The sequence below is a fragment of the Protobothrops mucrosquamatus genome, unplaced genomic scaffold, assembly GCF_001527695.2.
Source record: "Protobothrops mucrosquamatus isolate PMUCROS unplaced genomic scaffold, P.Mucros_1.0 scaffold43, whole genome shotgun sequence".
NCBI classification, from domain to species: domain Eukaryota; kingdom Metazoa; phylum Chordata; class Lepidosauria; order Squamata; family Viperidae; genus Protobothrops; species Protobothrops mucrosquamatus.
The window spans coordinates 2,424,439-2,443,757 of NW_015386425.1; the positions used below are offsets into that span (position 1 = coordinate 2,424,439).

Genomic DNA, 19,319 nt, shown 5'->3' on the forward strand with positions numbered 1-19,319 from the left:
TGCGTCTATATTTTTTCTGCTTATTTTTCTTTGATCAAAGAAAAAACTACACAGAACAGATATAGTATATGGAATTTTAATAAAGGACACTTTGGATTTCTTTGCAATTTCATCCATAAAGCTGCTTTCTTTTGGATGAGGAAACAATATTGTAGGGTTACACTTGTGGTTTCCCTTACTTTTGTACAATGATCTAAATACATGACGCTTTATAAAAAAACCCAAGCTCCTAACTCATGGGTTTTTCTAATAAAAACTACACACAAACAAGAGAAAGGAAAGAAGGACGCATAGATAAGTCAGTATATGTGATTATTTCATTCATATGTGTTTTGTTTTGTTTAGCTGTAGGATAGGATAGGATAAGCTATGATAAGACAGGATAGGATATTGACCTAAAGTGTTCCTGAACAAAATGAGCTTGAAGGAGGAACTTACAGGAAACAAGGGAGGCTTGTTGCATTCAGAAATACATTTCCAGGTGTAAACAACAAGAGATGATAGGTGAATTTCTTCTAGGGAGTAGGATATCTTTGAGTGGATGAAGTATATTGAGCAGAATAGGGACAACTGCAGAAAAAGAAATGTTTCTACTGGGACATCCATAGGATACAAAGCACCACCCCCTTTTACATGTGTGATATCACAACACATATGCAAAAGGGATGGAGTTAGCAGTGCAATAATATGACACTCCTTCCATCATTTTAATCTCCTTTGGCTTTCCCGCATGCAGACACCTTTAGCTGATAAACACATACTGGCTATTCAGAAGGACACAGTTATAGAGAAACTTAAAAGAAAGTGTGAAATAAATATGAGAATTTATTGAAAGAATAATATTTAAGGAGACACTCTCCTCCCACCCACCCCTGTTTTCTGAAAATAGCCTTGCACATACTTAGCTTTCATAGCTGAACTAATTTGATAAGCAGAAAAGAATCCTTACCTAGCCAATAAGCATTTTTTATTTCTTCTCTTTTTTGGTTTGGTTTGCTTTGTTTTTAGATTGCATCCCAGCGAATAAGCTCAGTGGACCTCTCATGTTGCAGCCTGGAGGATATGCCTGTCAATCTTTTTTATAGCCAGGACCTCACTCATCTCAATTTGAAGCAAAATTTCCTAAGGCTGAACCCTAGCTCATCAATGGTCAGAGGACTTGACGATCTACAAAGGTAAATCAGCTCTTTAATCTATTTCACTTTCCCTTGGAAAAAAAATGCAGTTGCTTTAAACTTTCTTAAACCATGCCTGAACAGTTTCTAGCTGTATTATCTCTCTGTGTTTCACCCAAACCTTAAGTGGGTGTGCCCAGAGTGATTTTCAAGAGCCCAACCCATTTTACATAACCTGATGGTATCGTGGGAACTGAGTGATGCAAGACTATTTTACAGTGGGTGAATTTGTGGGAAGAACACATTGTTAAAAATGGGTAGAGACTAAAGAGAACACCACAATAATCCACTGACCATGTTCAACCGAATTATACTTGCAAAACAAAGTGACAGATTTTGCCACACTGCTTGCCTGTGTATGCCTTTATTGCTCATTTGTATTGTGTTGGTTACTTGCAAAAGATAGAAAATCAACTATTTTCCCATATGAAATATTTACTTTCCTTTAGGGGTCTCTGTTAAAGACTTTAGCTATTCACATGGTTGCTTGCAAGCCTGAATGCTAGTTGGGATCTTGGTTGAAGTTCTGTGCCTGTACTTTACACAGACTGTAGTGCCTAATCCTTCTTTACTGGATCCAGATAGCTGCCTCTAATAGTATATGCATTTTTTGTGATGTAATTTGGAAAGAGTTTACTATTGAAGAGAAGGTTAGTTGGATTTAATTATCTTTCTGATCACTTCAAGTGGTTTTTGCCAGGAAAGTACACTTCAGACTGGAAGGGAGGATTAAAGCTTCTTCCTGTCCCAGGGAGGGAAAAAAACTTCCTTTTAATTACATGTACTGATTTTAGTTGACCGCACTTCAACTTTGTCACTGAATAATTCAGTATAGCCACAGGACTCACTAGTGGCAAGAACATACATAAAATGTAGGAATAAGCTATAATAGTTAACAAACATAGGAAAGCAGTTAGTGGTTTGTGCCTTGTCATTTAAATTAACACTGAATTCTTTTTCAACTTGAGTAGGATGAGATTGTTAACAACCAGATTTCAGTGACCAGAATGGTTCTTTGTAAGTGTGTCAGCTACCATTCTTAGTTGGAGACAGCAGGAAAGGAATACAGGTATTCGTCAACTTACAACGTGTTGCTTAATGACCCTTGGAAGTTACAACAGACTCAAGAAAAGTTACAATCTGTCCTCAAAGTTATGAATGACACACCACCCATGTGGTCACTTGATTGCATCTTGACTTGGCAACCAGCTCACATTTACAACTGATTGCAGCATCCCATGGTGACATGATTGCATTTTGCAACGTTTCTTGCCATTTTCCAGCAATAAATACCCACTGAACAAGCTAGATTCAGAGTAATGACCATGTGATTCACTTAACCGTTGTAAGAACAGTTTTAAAATTGAGTCAGGTTATGTGATCACTCAACTTATGACTGCAATGACTTATGACTAAACTTCCAGTCTCAACTGTGGCTGTAAGTCGAAGTTTTCCAGTATACCTCAGAAGTACTATATTCTTAGGGAAGGTCAATGTAGTAGTTAAAATACCGTTTGTAATACAGTGTAATCTAAAGCTGTACATATAGACACAAGCCATCTAGTTGCTTCTTATGGCTAAATGTACAGAGGGACAATCTAATCCATCTACTAATACATCCCTGACTATCCTGTTCTATAGGAAACAATTAGCCTTTATTTTCTTTAGAGTTCTTTTGAGGTATATCTTGGGAGCCCTGCACATGTCTAGCTTATGCCAATGTTAATGAAGGCTAAAATTAATTCTGAACACCAAGCATGGTATAGAGGACAACTCAGCATAACATCTGCAGTGGTCTCAATTCTGCATCTGTCATATTGACTTTATATTCTGGTCTTTCTGGAGATCTGCATCAAGACATTGCTTTATATCTCAGTCAGCTCTCTTTAGTCCTAATAGAAAATAAGGATCCCTGATCCCCCCCCTGCAAAGAAAAAGGAAAGCAAATGTAAATCATGTGCTTCTTTACTAAGTGAACACTTTGGTAAAATTTCTGTGAAAGTCATAAAATTTTGCATTGTTGCATTTTTTGGGGGGTGGCTCTGATACATGCAAAATCACAAATTTGTCAAATTACCTTCATGCAGCTTGTTTTAATTTTTATGTTGATGTTTTGGCCTGCGACTTTACAGCAAGCAAACATAAATAAATGTTCCAGTATTGCTGTAAAGGAGGCATGTTTGGAAAACCCTTTATCACAGCCAGTACTTTATTAATAATGTCATCCTGTACAGGACAGCTGTATTCAGGTTTAGATGCAGGATAAAAAAAAATCCTTGCCATCAAAGGATTTAAATGGGAGACATGATTCTTTATAAGATCATTTTTTTGCTCCTATTTGGAAGGCGGGATCAATTCAGTCTCACCTGGCTTACCGCATTGCCCATTTTGTGGTGACTTAATAGTGCTTTTATCAGCCAATTGTGCCAGCACGTCAGCTGAGGAGAACATATCCTTTCTATTAGCTGCTTCTACAGAATCTCCAGAAGAGTTGCTAAGTTCTGCTCAATTACTATTTCTGTAAAAGCACTTAACACTGGCATTTGTTAACTTAGACGACATATATGCTGTCTGAACATGGAATAGTTTGTTTAGCCTATTACAGTGATGGCGAACCTTTTAGAGACCGAGTGCCCAAACTGCAACCCAAAACCCACTTATGCATCGTCGGGTGCTGGATGGGTGTGGCCCGTTAGGTGGGTGTGGCCCATTGGGTGGGCGTGGCTGCGGTGGTAACAGCAGATTGGGTGGGACTAAAAAGTTCAATCAATCAATTCCAACTTTGCAAGATCTTTTTTTTCCCCGTGAGAAGTTGAAATTGACTGATTGATTGAACCTTTTTTTTTGTGCATGGCAGCGGAGGCCTAAAGCGAAAAGGTTTTATAAAACCCAGCTGAAGGCCTAGGACTGGGGCGATGGCGCGCGTGCCCACAGAGAGGGCACTGAGTGCCGCCTCTGGCACCTGTGCCATAGGTTCACCACCACTGGCCTATTATATAGCCCAGATAATTATTTTTTTTGTTGTTCCTCCTCTCTTTTATTTTTTTCTCCAAGTGTGTACTACATATTGGGCAATTGATCTCTAAATAAAACAACTCAATAGGCTTCCTAAGTAGCTTGTTTTCTAAGAAAGACTTTGCTGTGTAGTTGAGTCTTGATTTACTTTTCAGTGATCAACCACAGGCCCTGTTATGCCACCATCAGGTTTTCAATCAGTCTGCAATTTACAAAGTTTTCAGACATGCCTCTCCTGATTTCCTGTGCTGCTATTTTATGGAACTCACTCCAGCACTCTGTTCAAGTTCGGTTGGGTGCCTCTTCTCTTTCTGTTGGATATTGAGATTAAGGCAGCTACCAACTTGAGTGTAGTAATCATATCACAATATCTTTGGGTGAAAAATAGCATTTTGTCTCCTAGAATGATTGATGGCCTGAGCTTCACTCCTTCCAGTACTTCTTTATTATATGTGTGGAAAAGTCTGGAAAACTATTTGGAGCTTCATCCTGGAACCTTCGATTCTTCAGTGAAAAAAAGTTTTATACAAGTTTAAAGAGTTAGAATAGTCTCTTTTTTGGAATAAACAGCACAAGGGTGATTAGAATGTTGATTTTGGAAAGTTACAAATGGACTAAAGGTCCAGCTGGAATTGAAGTAAGATTTTGAAACCAATTATAAGAATCCTTTCTGTGAAAAATGTTATTGTTTTGAATATTTAATAAGAATATATAAAATGGGGGGTTTGAAATTTGGACATTTGAAGGAATTATTTATTATTATTTAGTGTATGATGGGAACATGACAGAAGAGAACTAAACATTTACACACAATCCACGTAATTATCTACAAAACCTTTATGAGGGTATGTCAGTGGCCTCATAACTGGATGTTCAGTTCGGCTATCCAGGCAATCGCTCTGGCATTGCTTTGTGCAAATCTTCTAGGAACCAGAGAATGCAAGTCATGGACAATCTTGCACAGGATGTTTAGCAGTTTGCATATCAGCACCACAAGCACAACAAAGGGATTCTTTCCATCCCCACTGATACAGGACAGGGGCACTTCTTCCAGCATCACACCTAATTCTGTTCAATTTCGTCCAGACAGAGCAAAGCAGGTCAAAACTAGGTGGTTTGGTAGAGGGATCACTAATGGTCAGGCCACAAGAAGGTACCTTGGACCATTCTTCTCTCCAGACATTCTCAGGTTAAATTTGGGTAGATGCTAAGTGAATAGCTGTTTTCCATGCTGGCCTATGGGATTTCAATCTTGTGATAGACTGTGCATTGTCCTAATGAATAGGGAGGGCCTTATTGTTCAGCATGATTGACCATAGCTGAACAAGAGCTTGTTGTCTTAATGTGGGGCAGTATGATATTGCTAAGTACTAGTAACCAATGAACAGGAATGGGATGCAATGTGCCAGAGATGATATGCATTGTCTGACAGAGTTGAACATCGACCATTTGGGTATAGGTGCTCTTAAGCCACACACTGGCACAATACTTGGTTGTGGAATAAACCAAAACCAAGGCTGCATACAGTGCTAGCTTCAATGCCCCAAGATGTTCCAGCCAGTCTGTTCAAGAAATTGTTATGGCTTTTCAATTTTGCAGCTGTTTTTTGCAGGTGTTGTCCGAAGATGAGTGATCTGTCCAGTATTACGGCCAGATACTTTGGCGAGTTATCGCATTGTAAAATATGGTTCTGTAATATCACTGAAGGCTGGTAATTTGTGTAACTATAGTTGAGGTGGTTATTAAGCTTGGTTGGAGGTGCCATTTTTTAAGGAATTAAATATTAGAATTAAAGGAGAAGAGCATCTGGAGTTGACTTATTAATACAGAATGGAGCAAAATATTTTAACATTAGACATATTGAAGGATATTTGTGAACAATAAACCCAGAAGTTAATTTTTTAAAATGTGTGATATTATAGACACTGTGTTTGGAAGATGATATGGAAGAGGAGCAAACTTTGCTGGATAGGACTGAAACTGATTTGAAAATGACAGATTATGGAAATGATGTGGAAGGAGATGCTAAATATACTGGATGTACAAATGAAACCGGCTGATGTCTTAACAAACCAAAAGAGTGACCTGGATAATTTGCTTAAATTAGATTTACAAAAGAGACTTGTTAAAGTTTTGAAATTTTTTTGGAAAAAGGGATGAAGAAAAAAATGGGGAAAAATAAAGTTGTAGGATTTTATTCAAGATCATTAAAAGTATAAAGAAGAAATATAAATTTGTTTTTTCGATCAAAATTAAAATAAATATGTTATCTTTGGTAACCTTTAATAGACGTTTGCTTCTCAGGACTGAATTTTAAAGATTTGTTTTAAGGTAAGGGGTGAGATATAGGAAGAAGAGATATTTGTTATATTTTAAAAGAAGTTGATAAATATTGTGTATACTTGTTATGAAAGGGGAAGTCATTTCTTTATATCTTTTTTCTTTTTTGCACTTTCTATTTTTTCTTTTCTTTCGTTTTTATTTGTATTGATTCTTATTTTTTTAATTGTAATGTTCAAAAAATATTATTTAAAAAAGTGGTAAAATATTCCTTGGACAGGAGGCTGGATTAAATGTATCTCCAACTGTTGCATTCTGTGATTATATCAAGCATTAAAAGATATCAACCCTGAAGTTATCCTTTGTGTGTGTGAATGCACGCGCGTGCCCATGCTCACAGTGGTAATGTGTATTCTTTGTGGCAGGAACAGTGCTACAGCTTTCTAATGAAAAAGCTTCATGCCCAAAATGTTTTTTAACTACTATAGTTTTCCTGATTTACAGTGGCCAGTTTGGACTAAAGAAACTGAAAATTGTGCTACGTTAAAACACTTCTTCTGAATTTCTACAGCACAGTAGAAAGGTGTGCTGTCAAAGAGGTAGGGAGTTTTTGTACTGTGCACATAAAAGGACAAGTTATTCTTCTCCGTTTAGTGCACAATAAAGGAGAACACAGTTGATTGGTGGCTTGGCTTTAGACCTAAGTCTAAAGAGCAGAGTAGAGCAGCTTGGCTGGATATATAGCAACACATCGTTGTTCTGTAAATGTCCTGCTTTTAGAGGTTGTGTGTGTATGTATGGCTGGTCAAGGGAATCTTTTTGAAGCTGAATAATAAAATATCCTTGTTTTGCCGTTTCATTCTACTTACATAAATACAATGCCTCCTGTATCCAACCACTCTCCTTTCTTATTGTAAGACTGTTCTTGTCATGAGTACAAAGGTTCTGTTGTCTAGAGAGAAAACACTTGCACTTTGGATGGACTCCTGCTTTCAGCTCTCATCTGTGGCGATTTGTCTGCTTCAAAAAGAAAGCAATTAGGCTTTTGTTGCTTCAGTATATTCTATTCCTTGAGCGTTACCTTTTAGTAACCTTAAACCTGCTGTGATAAGGAAAATAACATGTTAAAATGAAGCATTGCAAACATCTCCATCCTGAGGAGTTTAAACTGCCTTTCTTGACATTTCCATATAAAATGATGTGGCTTCCTGACATTCTAAGGACGCAAACCACACAAACATACACACACAAAACATTTGGGCGAAACCTCTAATATATATGGATCTTAATCTGCATGGGATGGAGTGAATGGTTTGGTCAAATTAGTGCAGGGGTGTCAAACTCAATTTCATTGAGGGCCGCATCAGCATTACAGTTGCCCTCGGGGGGGCCAGGTGGGTATGGCCAGAGTGGGTGCAGCCTACTGGGTGGGCGTGGATTGAGTGGGTGTGGCCTACTGGGTGGGCGTGGCCAGCTCTACATCGTTCACGTCAAGGGTGACTGTGGTGGCCTGGGCATGAGTGGGACAGATCTGAGGGTCTCTGGCAAAAAGGGGTGGGACCATGGCAAGTGCCAAGGCATGGTCCACTGGAGAAGCCTCACTGTTCCTCTCAGGCCATGCGGGGGGGGCTGGATGGTGGCGCAGGCTGCCCGGAGCCCTGGGCAGCAGAGATCAAACACCCAGCCTGGCCCTCGAGCACCCGCGGCACCAAGCCTGGCCCCATTTCCCCAAGGGGGCGCACAGCTGCACTTACCTCCTCTTCAAGGCTGCTGCTGCTGCGCTTGCTCTCCTTAGCCAGGTTGCTCATGATGGCTACGAGGGCAAAGTCAGGGGGAGGCCCATTCCTTCTCCATGGGAGGAGATCCGGCTTTGTATCCAAAGCTTCCTTAGCAATAGGATGGGAGACCCCAGGATAGGCCAGGAGGAGAAGGCAAGGGGATGGTGAAAGGACAGCAGGGCAGGACTAAGGCAGGACTTCCGTCAGACCCTCCCTCTCCTTCTTCTTTCCTTCCTTCCTAAGTACAGAGTGGTGGGAAAATATTTGTGAGGGAGGGAGAAAAACAGGCAAGAAACACAGCTGGGGAGGTATCACCCTTCGTGAGGAATGAAGAAATGCATCATCACCTAGAATTGGCCAGCACATGACCCTCACCTACTTGGTGAGGGTCATGGGGGAGGGGATGCCATGAGCAGCATGAGAGTCAACGTTACCTGCGCAATGACGCCCAGCCCCCAGCCTGCCCGATCTCGGCAGGCAGCGGGGCGCTCTCCTCACAGCGCCGAGAGGCTGAGCCAGGAGGCGCGAATCTGAAAACAAGCGTGAGGCCGCCCAGCCCCCTGCCATCCTGGTTTCGGCAGGCAGCGGCGCGCTTTCCTCACAGCACCGAGAGGCTGAGCCGGGAGGTGCGAAGCTCGCCAGCTTTGCACCTGGCTCCCTGCTGAAACTGGGCAGGCTGGGGGCTGGGCAGCATTGCACTTCTCATCAGATTTGTGCCACCCAGCTCAGTTCTTGGTGCTGTGAGGAGAGCGCTCCGCTGCCTGCCGGGCAGGCTGGGGGCTGGGCAATGTCATGCTTCATTTTGGATTTGCACTGCTCGGCTCAGCCTCTCGGTGCTGTGAGGAGAGTATCCCGCTACCTGCCGAAACTGGGCAGGCTGGGGGCTGGGCAGCGTCACGCTTCTTTTGGGATTTGCGCCGCCCAGCTCAGCTTCTCAGCGCTGTGAGAGCGCCCCACTGCCTGCCAAAACCCCTCCCCTGGAGCCCATCAAGCCGGATATGTGAAGTAGGCGAGGGTCATTTGCTGGCCACTTCCAGGCGATGGTGCATTTCTTCATTCCTCACAAAGGGTGACACCTCCCCAGCATGCACCCAGGGGGCGGGGCTGACGTGGCAGGGGCTGGTTCCTCACTGTTCCAGATGGCCTTGTGGAGCTAAGACTGAATACGTTTCAGCATAAATGGCCACCACAAAATTGTACATTGGCTCCCAGCTGGCCTGGGCCAGGGCCAAGGCAGCAGGGGCCGTTCCCTCACTGTTTCCAGGATGGCTTCGCGGGCCAGATGAAACCAGTTCACGGGCCGCATCCAGCCCACAGGCCTTGTGTTTGACATGTCTGAATTAGTGGATATCACGATTACATTTTATCCATTGAGAGGAATACCGCAAAGACCTTATACAGGTAGTCCTCAACGTATGACCACAATTAAGCCCAAAGTTTCTGTTGCTAAGGGAGACATTTGTTAAGTGAGTTTTGCCCCATTTTATGAGCTTTCTTGTCACATTTCTTAAGTGAATCACTGCACTTGTTAAATTACTAACACAGCTGTTAAGTGAATCTGGATTCCCCATTGACTTTGCTTGTCAGAAGGTCGTAAAAGGTGATACCGTTACCCCAGGACACTGCAACAGTCATAAATATGAGTCAGTTGCCAAGCATCTGAACTTTGATCACATGACCATGGGGATACTGTAATGGTTGTAAGTGTGAAAAACAGTCATAACTCTCTTTTTTCAGTAATGTTGTAACTTCAAACGGTCAGTAAAAGAACTGTTGTAAGTGAAGGACTACCTCTAATCCAAAATTATCTTCCCCCATAGTAGCCAACTAGATTTAAAGGGGAAACTTGTAAGCATGGTAAAATAACACCCTCTCACTTGTATTCCCAATAAATATTATACAGAGACATAAAGATTCTAATATTGGAGATAAGGTATGACAGATTTCCTAGTGATCGCCATTTGCTTTTTTGCAATCTGTTTTATTGTTATTAACATTGGATGTTATTATTTTATATTAGGAACATTTTAAAACTGAACTATTATAAGAAATATTTTCATTTCTCTATCCTAGATCTTCTGCCTCTCAGTGTCATTGAATGACCTTTGAATTCTGTATTACATGAGGGGTAGAAAACAAATCTCTATGTTTACCTTTTCAACATTCTAGTCCCTATTTTGGTGACACTGGTCACTGTTTTCCGTCAGTTAAGTAAATCTCACATCGCTCGCTAGGTGCAGGTTACGATGTAGGATTATCTTTAGTTGCTTCTTCTCTGGTTTTCATGACAGCTGATTAAGGACAGTCTTTTAAGATGTTTAAAAATATCATATCTTGCCTGAGACTGAAATATCCCTTTATCAATGTACTTCAGTCTTCTCCAATCTAGTATCATGGTGAAACAAGATGTATCTCCCAAAATGGTTGGGAATTCTAGTATTTCTAATCCCAACAAATCTGTATGGCACTAGAATAGGATAGACTAGTCTTTGTCAAGATTATTCAAAGTATTCATGTTACCCCACTGCTCAAATCCATTAATTCTCCAATTTAACAACTTCCTAAGCAGTATAAGCAAGGATGACATACAAATTTGTAAAGTGTTCCATATTTTTAAAGGGGGCACCAATGCTCAATGGTTAAAGACGCTGAGCTTTTTGACAGCTGATGTTTGAGACCCAAGCACTGTTCAATGGGGTGAGCTCCTGTTCCTGCCCCAGCTCTTGATCACGTAGCAGTTTGAAAGCATGCAAATGCGAGTAGATTAATAGGTACCACTTCTGTGAGAAGGTAACAGTGTTCTGTGCATCTTTGGCATACAGCCATGCTGGCCACAGGACCACAGAAAATGTTTTGGACAATGCTGGTCCCCTCAACGAAGAAATGCAGATGAGCCACCACACCCTGGAGTTGGACACGACTGGACAGGGAATCCTTTACCTTTTTAAAAGCAATATTAATCCTAAATTATATAGTGGGCTAATATTGGCACCTGCTGTGGAGAAAACTACCTTTTCTAATTCTCAGATTACTACTTCGATGCTATACTCCTACATTCAGAGCAATGACTACCTCTTTCTTTAGACTTTGCACCTAGGAAGCTATATCTTCCCAATTCAAGGAAATGCTTGAATATGTAGAATTCTATAAATACATAACTTTTTTTAAAAAAAATGTTATAAAATATGTAGTTTATGGGAGATTGCTGAGGTTGAGATATATGATATAAGATATTGTCATGGGGAATCTGAAAAGTTGCTTTGTTCAGCTTATTCCGCATTTAAATTTTTCTGACTGAGTACCTACACTTTTTAGTGTCTGCCTTGGTTATTCACCCCTAGGCCTTTTCTTACACATTTCTAACACATCAATTTTTTTCCTCCAGCGTTTTAGAAAGCGCTGCATGTATTTATGCTAGACTCTTCAGATAACTTCCATATTTTCTTCTACTAGGAATTGCTCACAACTGTCCAATCAGCATCTTGTTTCACAGGATTTACTATACTTCCTGAAATCTTTTTTTTTTCCCCTCTTCGGATTTCCTTGCTATTGAGTCTAACTTAACTTTTGTCTGAGTTAATCAAATTCTGCTATTCAGAAAACTATTTAGAAGGATGGTAAATGCAGGAAGATGCTCAAGAATATTGTAGGAGATTTTTAGAATGCTAGATTATTTTTTCCCTGGATAAAAACATAGCATGTAGCATAAAAATACTCAGCAGTGTATAAGGGTGGAGAGATCTCCCGAATTCCATTCATTTGAAATCAAATAATGCTTAAGTGAAGTACATTGAATTTTTGAGTTAATGGTTTGGGTAAACAGAGAGACAGTTTGTCATAGTGGCTAAGACATCAAGCTAGAAACCGGGAGGCTATGAGTTCTAGTCTAGTAGGTACAAAGCCAACTTAGTGACCTTAGGCCAGTCACTTTCTCTCAGTCCTAGGAAGGAAGCAATGGCAAACCACTTCTGAAAACCTAGCCAAGAAGACTCCAGGCAGACTCTGAGAATCAGACATGATTGAATTAAAGGAAAAGTAATTGATAAATTCAAGATAGATTCAATAATGTACCATTAATATTCTTATGAGAAGGAAAAGAATTGAATGATAAAAGAAAGATGGACCTTAGGTTGTGAAATACTGGGGAAATTTCAAAATTAAATGTGATATGTGAGATTTACTGATTGTGCAGAAAATCATTTGAAATACATTTGGGAAAAAAATGCTTATCTCTTGAGATTTCTTTGTCCAGTAAAACCATTACACTGGGGCCTGCTGACACGTTTTACTTCTTCAAGTAAATTATGTTTTATTAGCCCAGTATAACTAGACTGAGTTTAACCTGATTTCTGAGTTGAGATGGTGGAGTCTGTGGTGCTGTTGTGTCCACAGCTTGCTAGCACGGCCTCAACAACAACAAAAAAGTGCCACACATGATTCAAATTTCAATTTTGAAACCTAAAGCAACCTAGAACAGTTACCCACTTTCTTTACAATCATGTCTTCAGTGCATTATACATTCCAAAGCCAGGGAAAGAAGTTTCATGATAAACTGGCATTCTGTTGCATCTGAACTAAATGGCCTATCCTGCCTTTCTCTTGCCTGTCTCAGTTAATGGACAGTATGTAGAGTTATCTGAAGAAGAAAGAGGCAGGCAGAAGTTGAAAAAGCCAGCATTGCTTTGTTTATGTTGCAACTAACAACAACACAAAAAGGGGGTTTGAGTAGGGTGGAAAGTTTCATAACCATTTCCCCAGATTTGGGCTGCTGCATGATGACGTTATTTTGACTGGGTCTATGTGGTCCATGTTTTTGTATACTTCAGGTGTTTTTGTTGTTACAATTAAGCTATTTCTTACTTTATTATAATTTGTTCTTTCTTGTTTGATTATTAGCTATGTCCCTATGAAAACTATTTTGAAGTTGTGATTTCCTGAGATTCCTAAATGTCTTCTCCTGAGAGCTAGAAAGATTGTATTTCTCTGACCTGGCTGGCCTCTTGAGAGGTATCTTTCTGCTCTATTTTTTTTTCCTGTAGGATTTTCCTAAATATTAGCACTGAACTATATTCCTTTCATATTTGCCCTAGTTTTCCGTGACTGAAAAGGGGTCAAGCTGGGAAGGAATGATGCTAACTTTGGGAGAGCTCTCAGATGGCTGATTTTTCAAAGTGCTTTCTTGATGCTGCATGTGTGTATTAATTCCCTCATCATGTGAGATTTAATGAAGGGAAAATAAAACCTTTCAATGAACTTTGAATCTCTCTCCATCTGAACCTGGTACAGATCTTTTCATTGGGCCATTTAAACCACTTCATTGAGCCATTTATCTCGGTGACACACCTCACAACCCCTGTTGTTAGGTAATCTGAGTAATGTGGCTACAGAAGCACATTGGCTAACTTGGTTATCCTCTAGCTTTCTTGATTAATCTCTTCGTGCCCTCTTCGTTGCATCACTTTTACTTGAAATCAAGTCCTAGTTAGGATGCTGTTGCAAATTTGAGGTACACAAACTTTTGAGAAGGATTAAAAGGATTATTTCTCCTTGGGTAGGTTTCAAGGAGAGGTTTTAAAACATTATGAAATTAAATTGTAGAAAAGGAGTTGCCCTGTGTAAAAAACTTCTCATTATAATACTAAGAAACTGTTTTTTTAATGAGTGCTACTAATTGAAAACTTAATGATGAGTTGCTCATTTTATTGAAGCTTGCAGTATGTTTCTGATGAGCCAGGCAGTATGATTTTGCTCAAAGAATGTTTAACACATTTAATACTCCTAACTTAGGCAGTTGTTGATGTGAGGGAATCTAGGGAATGTGTAACTTCATAGTTATGCCCCCAGTCATGTAACCTATCTTGAGGTGCTCAGTCCACCATAGAATAGCAACAGTTCCTTGAGTTTTTGTTTAAAAATCAAATATAATTTTTGTCCCATAGTTGCAGAAGGAAACTTGGGGGGAAAAAGAAATTACCCAATATTTCTGTAATTGAATTAATAGTAGTAATTAGAGGGGACAGTAACTGAATATAGACTTAATGTGCAGATAGTCCTTGACTTATGACTGTCCCATCATCCCCACGGTCACATAGCAGGTATCTATGACCGTTAAAAGTTTTAGAGTCATGTGGTCACCATTTGTGACCTTCCCAGGACAAGCAAAGTCATTGGGGAAAACCAGATTCACATAACAACCTTGTGATTCACTTGACTGCAGTGATTTGTTGACCACAGCAAAACTGGTCAGCTAAATGACTACATAATTGCATCGCTTAGCGATGGAAGTTCTGGCCCAAATTGTGATTGTAAGTTGAGAACTATCTCATGCCACATCCAATCTAAACATCTGTCAGATTGCAACCATGAAAATAATAAAAGCAAAAGGCAGCTTTACTTGGAACAGCTTACATCCTGCAACAATACCTTTAAAGCCATACAGTAACGTCTTCCTATCCCAGGACTAGAGAAAGGACTCGATAGGTGGATAACAATGTCTGTGTAACCAATATCTGTGTAACCAATCATAATAAGTTTCCAATTTTGAGCAATTTTGCAACCGTGATACTATTGCTATTATGTTTATTTTTTATTTTATTTTATTTATTAATCACGTTGTCCATCTTGCCCAGGGGCAACTCTAAACAGCTTACAATCAGTAAAAACTATATAAAACATTAAAACAATAAATAGTAACACTAAATTTAAAATTCACAAAGATGGGAAGGAAAGGAGCAAGATGTACATAGGGAGGAGACATAGTTTTAGTCCATTAACCATATCCAGAATGACATGGCCCCATTGGGTCCTGGCCAGTTGGCAGAACCATCTCACCTCAAGGAGCATGATGTTTCAGGGCGTGGAAGCCATGGCAGAAAAGGCTTTGCTCTTGTCCCCCCCCCCCAGCCAGAATTCCTTGACCAACAAAGTCTTCAGCATGACCCTTCTGCCCATGTGCGTTGGGTGGGCCAATCCCATTGGGGTGAGATGGTTCCTCAGATAACCTGGACCCATACCATGAAGGGCTTTAGAGGTAAGAACCAACCTCTTGAATTGGACTCAGAAACAAAGTGGCAACCAGTGCAGCTTGCAGAACAGTGGTTTAACATGCCCCCCCCCAAGAACCATCTGTGCGGCTACATGCTGTGCCAGCTGTAGCTTCTGAATACTCTTCAAGGGTGTCCCCATGTAGAGCGCGTTGCAAGAGTCCAAGTGTGAGATGATCAGAGCTTGAGTGACTTTAACCTTTATTTACCTCCAAGAGTGTCTATGCAAGGCAAGCTCCTGCACCACTGACTCTAAAAATTCTATATTTGCCATCTTACATAGGCTATAGGTTTTAGTGGGATAGTTCTGGGACTTTTAGTGCACCCTTGAGCATTATACATTTTGATCACTTGTTTTCTGCAACATGCTGCCTTGCACAGTACAAAATTAACATCTGCACGCACACAGCTTTCTTCATTTAAGCCTACAGCTTTTATAAGTGATGAGAGATCAATAAAGAGTCAACAGTGAAAATCACCCTAACCTCTTTTGCTAGTACTGGGAGAAATAATAGTTGTCTGATTTTTTCAACTGTACTAAAGTATTCTAAGTTACATAGTTCTCCTATGATGCTCTTTTTATTAATTGATTATGCCTTTTCTGGTTTTTCCTCTCTGTTCTAGGTTCAGTAAGCTGAGGAGCTTAAACCTTTCCAACAATCATTTAGGAGATTTCCCTTTGGCGGTGTGCAGCATTCCAACCTTAACCGAGCTCAATTTGTCCTGCAATGCACTCAGAAGTATACCAGCAGCTGTTGGAGATATGAACAAGTAGGTCTATACTGAAGATGGTAAAAGCGGTTTGAATCTCAGGCATGGCAGCTTCCTTCAGTGGGTTGTCAATCTGTGTTTGGCTGTAGAGAAAAGAATATGACCTGTGCCTACACAAAGATTAGTGGGTTCCTCCCAGAAAGACAACCTCCTGTAGAGCAGCGTCCCCCAACATATTGAGCACCAGGGACCAGTTCTGTGGAGAAAGGTTTTTCTGCGGACCGGAGGGGGCCTGGTTTCATGTACTGCCTGCATCCCGCAGATGGGGCTTTGCTTGTTTGTGCGGACTGGTTCCTGGCATGCTGCGGACCGGTACTGTTCCACGGACCGGGGGTTGGGGCCCCCTGCTCTAGACAGAATGTGAAGACTGATCGGGAGCTTAGTTGAGGAGCAGGAACACCTGGAATGGATCCTGCTAAATGAGGGTGATCGACTTTCCTTCCAACTCTGTAACTTGTCCCATCTCATAATAAGGCTGGGGTGGAGATCCTTTATCTAGTCCAGTGATGGCGAACCTTTTAGAGACCGAGTGCCCAAAAACTGGCCCCGCCCCTGCTCCAACCCCCTGCTCCACCCCCGCTCTGTCCCCCTATCCCCCACCCCGTCTGCCCACAGGACCACTCACTGCCTCCAGGGCCTGCTGCAGATTGCCCAGGCAGCCCAGTAGCGCTATGGCTGCCACACCCTCTGCCCGCGCCCTGCAGCATCAACTGCATGATGGAGTGTGAGGACAGAGTCTTGTCTATGCTGCCTGGCTGCCATGTCCTTGGCTGCACTGCTGCGTCTGGGCCATGCTCGGGGGTGACTCTCCAGGGGTGCTGCTGGAGAGGAGGGGGTCGCGGGAGGAGGCAAGGCTGGGGCAACAGCACGTGTGCCCACTTCGAGTGCCGCCTCTGGCACCCGTGCCATAGGTTCGCCACCACTGATCTAGTCCTTGAACTAGATTTGAGATCCTTGATATTGTGGCTGATATTTAAAAGCAATCTGGGTCATGACATAAATGGCTGATTAATGACCTAAAGTTTTCACAAATGATTTTTTTTTTAAATTTTCTTCTTCTTTCTTATCAAAAGTTTACAGACCTTCTTGTTGGATGGGAACTTCCTCCAGAGCCTTCCAGCTGAGTTGGAAAGGATGCATCAGCTTAGTTATTTAGGCCTCTCTTTCAATGAATTCGGTGACATTCCTGACGTCCTGGAGAAACTTACTGCCATGGACAAACTCTGCATGTCTGGAAATTGTATGGAGACACTAAGTTTGCCAATACTAAGGAAAATGCCACACATAAAACATATAGATTTAAGGTATGTATCATCCGAGAAAAAGGATATGCATCAGTGTTAAATGACTATTTTAACTGATGATTGCAAGCCAAGATGAATGTATCTTTATTTTAAAAGAAATAAACTATTTTCAAGACACTAGTTGTGATTAGCATACTGTATACTTTTGAAGCATATGAGTAAACTTACCAGCCAGAGTATTCCTTGCCAATAACCTTGTTAGTTTCCTTGCTTTTTTATTCATATGGTGTAGTTCTCAGCTGACTTTTGATATAATTCATCACTTTAGGTCGAGATTATTGCTTGCTGTTATTAAATGGTCTGTACTTTCAATTGAGAAATGTATTAAGCAGAAATATTTACTATCCGAATTCAGTGTTACTGACTTATTCAGTTAGATATTAATTCACCTGAGTTTTTTTTCCCCTTTGATGACAGATTTATCATGATGAATTGGTTCTGTGGGAACTCTCATTATTAGCCAAAGCTTTAGATTGCCTTACCTTTTCTTGACTTCTAAATAGACTTAGAAATTCATTCTGAGCTCAGACTAGGGACAATTAGCAAGATTGTTGAAAACTTTGGAAAAGATGAGAAAAGAGAAGGCTAATATTGTTAAAATATTATTTCATATTATTGTTAAAATATAATTATTATGCAGCTCCTTCCTAACTTTTAAACGTGTGTAGTGGAAACTTGTAGAGAATCAGAAACTCAGAACTTTATAAACTTTTCAGGACATGGATAACAGGCCAGGCAGTTCTCCCTTATCCATATTTGTATAAGACTCTTTCCTGTTACATTATTCTAATTTAATTTTGAGGAGCTGGATACAGCTCACAGGGACACTTTTGAACTTGAAATAATCATATACATTAGAGCTATATTAATTTGCCCAAGATTTATAAGTAAGATTGGATTGCATCATTTGATTTCCACAATTTTTGCTGAAGTGCTACAATTAGTTTTTTCTGGTTGCAGGAATAACCTGCTTCTTAAAGCACAATTAACTCCTTTTTACTAGTGGATGTTGATTTCATAAAGAAGATATGTGCTACGTTTTAGAAAAAAAAATAATGTTTTGGTTAGGCTAAAAAATTTAGTTATCTATCTCGTCAGTTTAGCACCGAGAATTAAAAATTCAGAAAAAGTTCAGTTGGCCAGTTCAATGGCTTTCTAGAGATAATTTTTATTTATATAAAAAGTCACAAGTTCTCTTTGCTTATTTGTTTGGGGTTCAGTATGAACCGGTTTGGTGCAAAATCTGTCCTCTTTCAGCAATGAACTTTGGATCATGATATTATCACTACATACATAGAGTTATGTAAAAAGAGAAAATACCTCTTTGAGGTCTGTGGTTTTATGTATCAGGACATAGTAAAAATCATCTGGTCCTTGACAGTTCTTAAAAGTAGGTAAATACAACCTCACATGATCAACAACACAGGACATATTACACCATGTCATCATTTATTTACATATAAAAAAAGCCAAGCTAAGGATCAGATGATTTTTACCATGTACTAATACATAAAACTATAGAACTCAAAGAGGGTGTACTTTTTTTTCCCCATGACTATATATTCACATAAAGTTTTGCCAATGGTAGAAAATTTGAATACTTGAACAGCCTCATGTTATTCATTCTCTTTACTGTCTTTGGCATTTTTTTTTACTCCAAAGGAATTTATAATAATGTTTTAAATTCTATATATGTTGACATTTTCCCATGAAATTCCTAAATTTGATGTGAGTCAGCATTTCTTTGTTGTGAATATGGATAATCCCTATTGAATCATCAAAACTTTGTTAATATGTCTTCAATTGCCAGTAATATTCATCAGATACTAATTCCATACATTTTTGTATTAAGACAAGTTAGAAAGCCATCACTTTACTATAGTCTTTAAAATTGTTATAAACAAAAAATAATAAACACTAAAAATGCATTTGAGGGTAATTTGCCTTGGAACA

General features: G+C 40.0%; 1 protein-coding gene across 1 annotated transcript in view; it reads left to right on the plus strand.

Moving 5' to 3' along the window:
• The window catches only part of PHLPP1 (PH domain and leucine rich repeat protein phosphatase 1), a 158,030-nt gene that overhangs the window by 100,817 nt on the left and 37,894 nt on the right, over window positions 1-19,319 (plus strand). Inside the window, exons 4-6 of the mRNA XM_029283251.1 lie at window positions 1,009-1,175; window positions 15,916-16,062; window positions 17,136-17,366. Of these exons, the coding sequence (XP_029139084.1) occupies window positions 1,009-1,175; window positions 15,916-16,062; window positions 17,136-17,366 (545 nt within the window). The remainder of the gene's footprint in view (window positions 1-1,008; window positions 1,176-15,915; window positions 16,063-17,135; window positions 17,367-19,319) is intronic.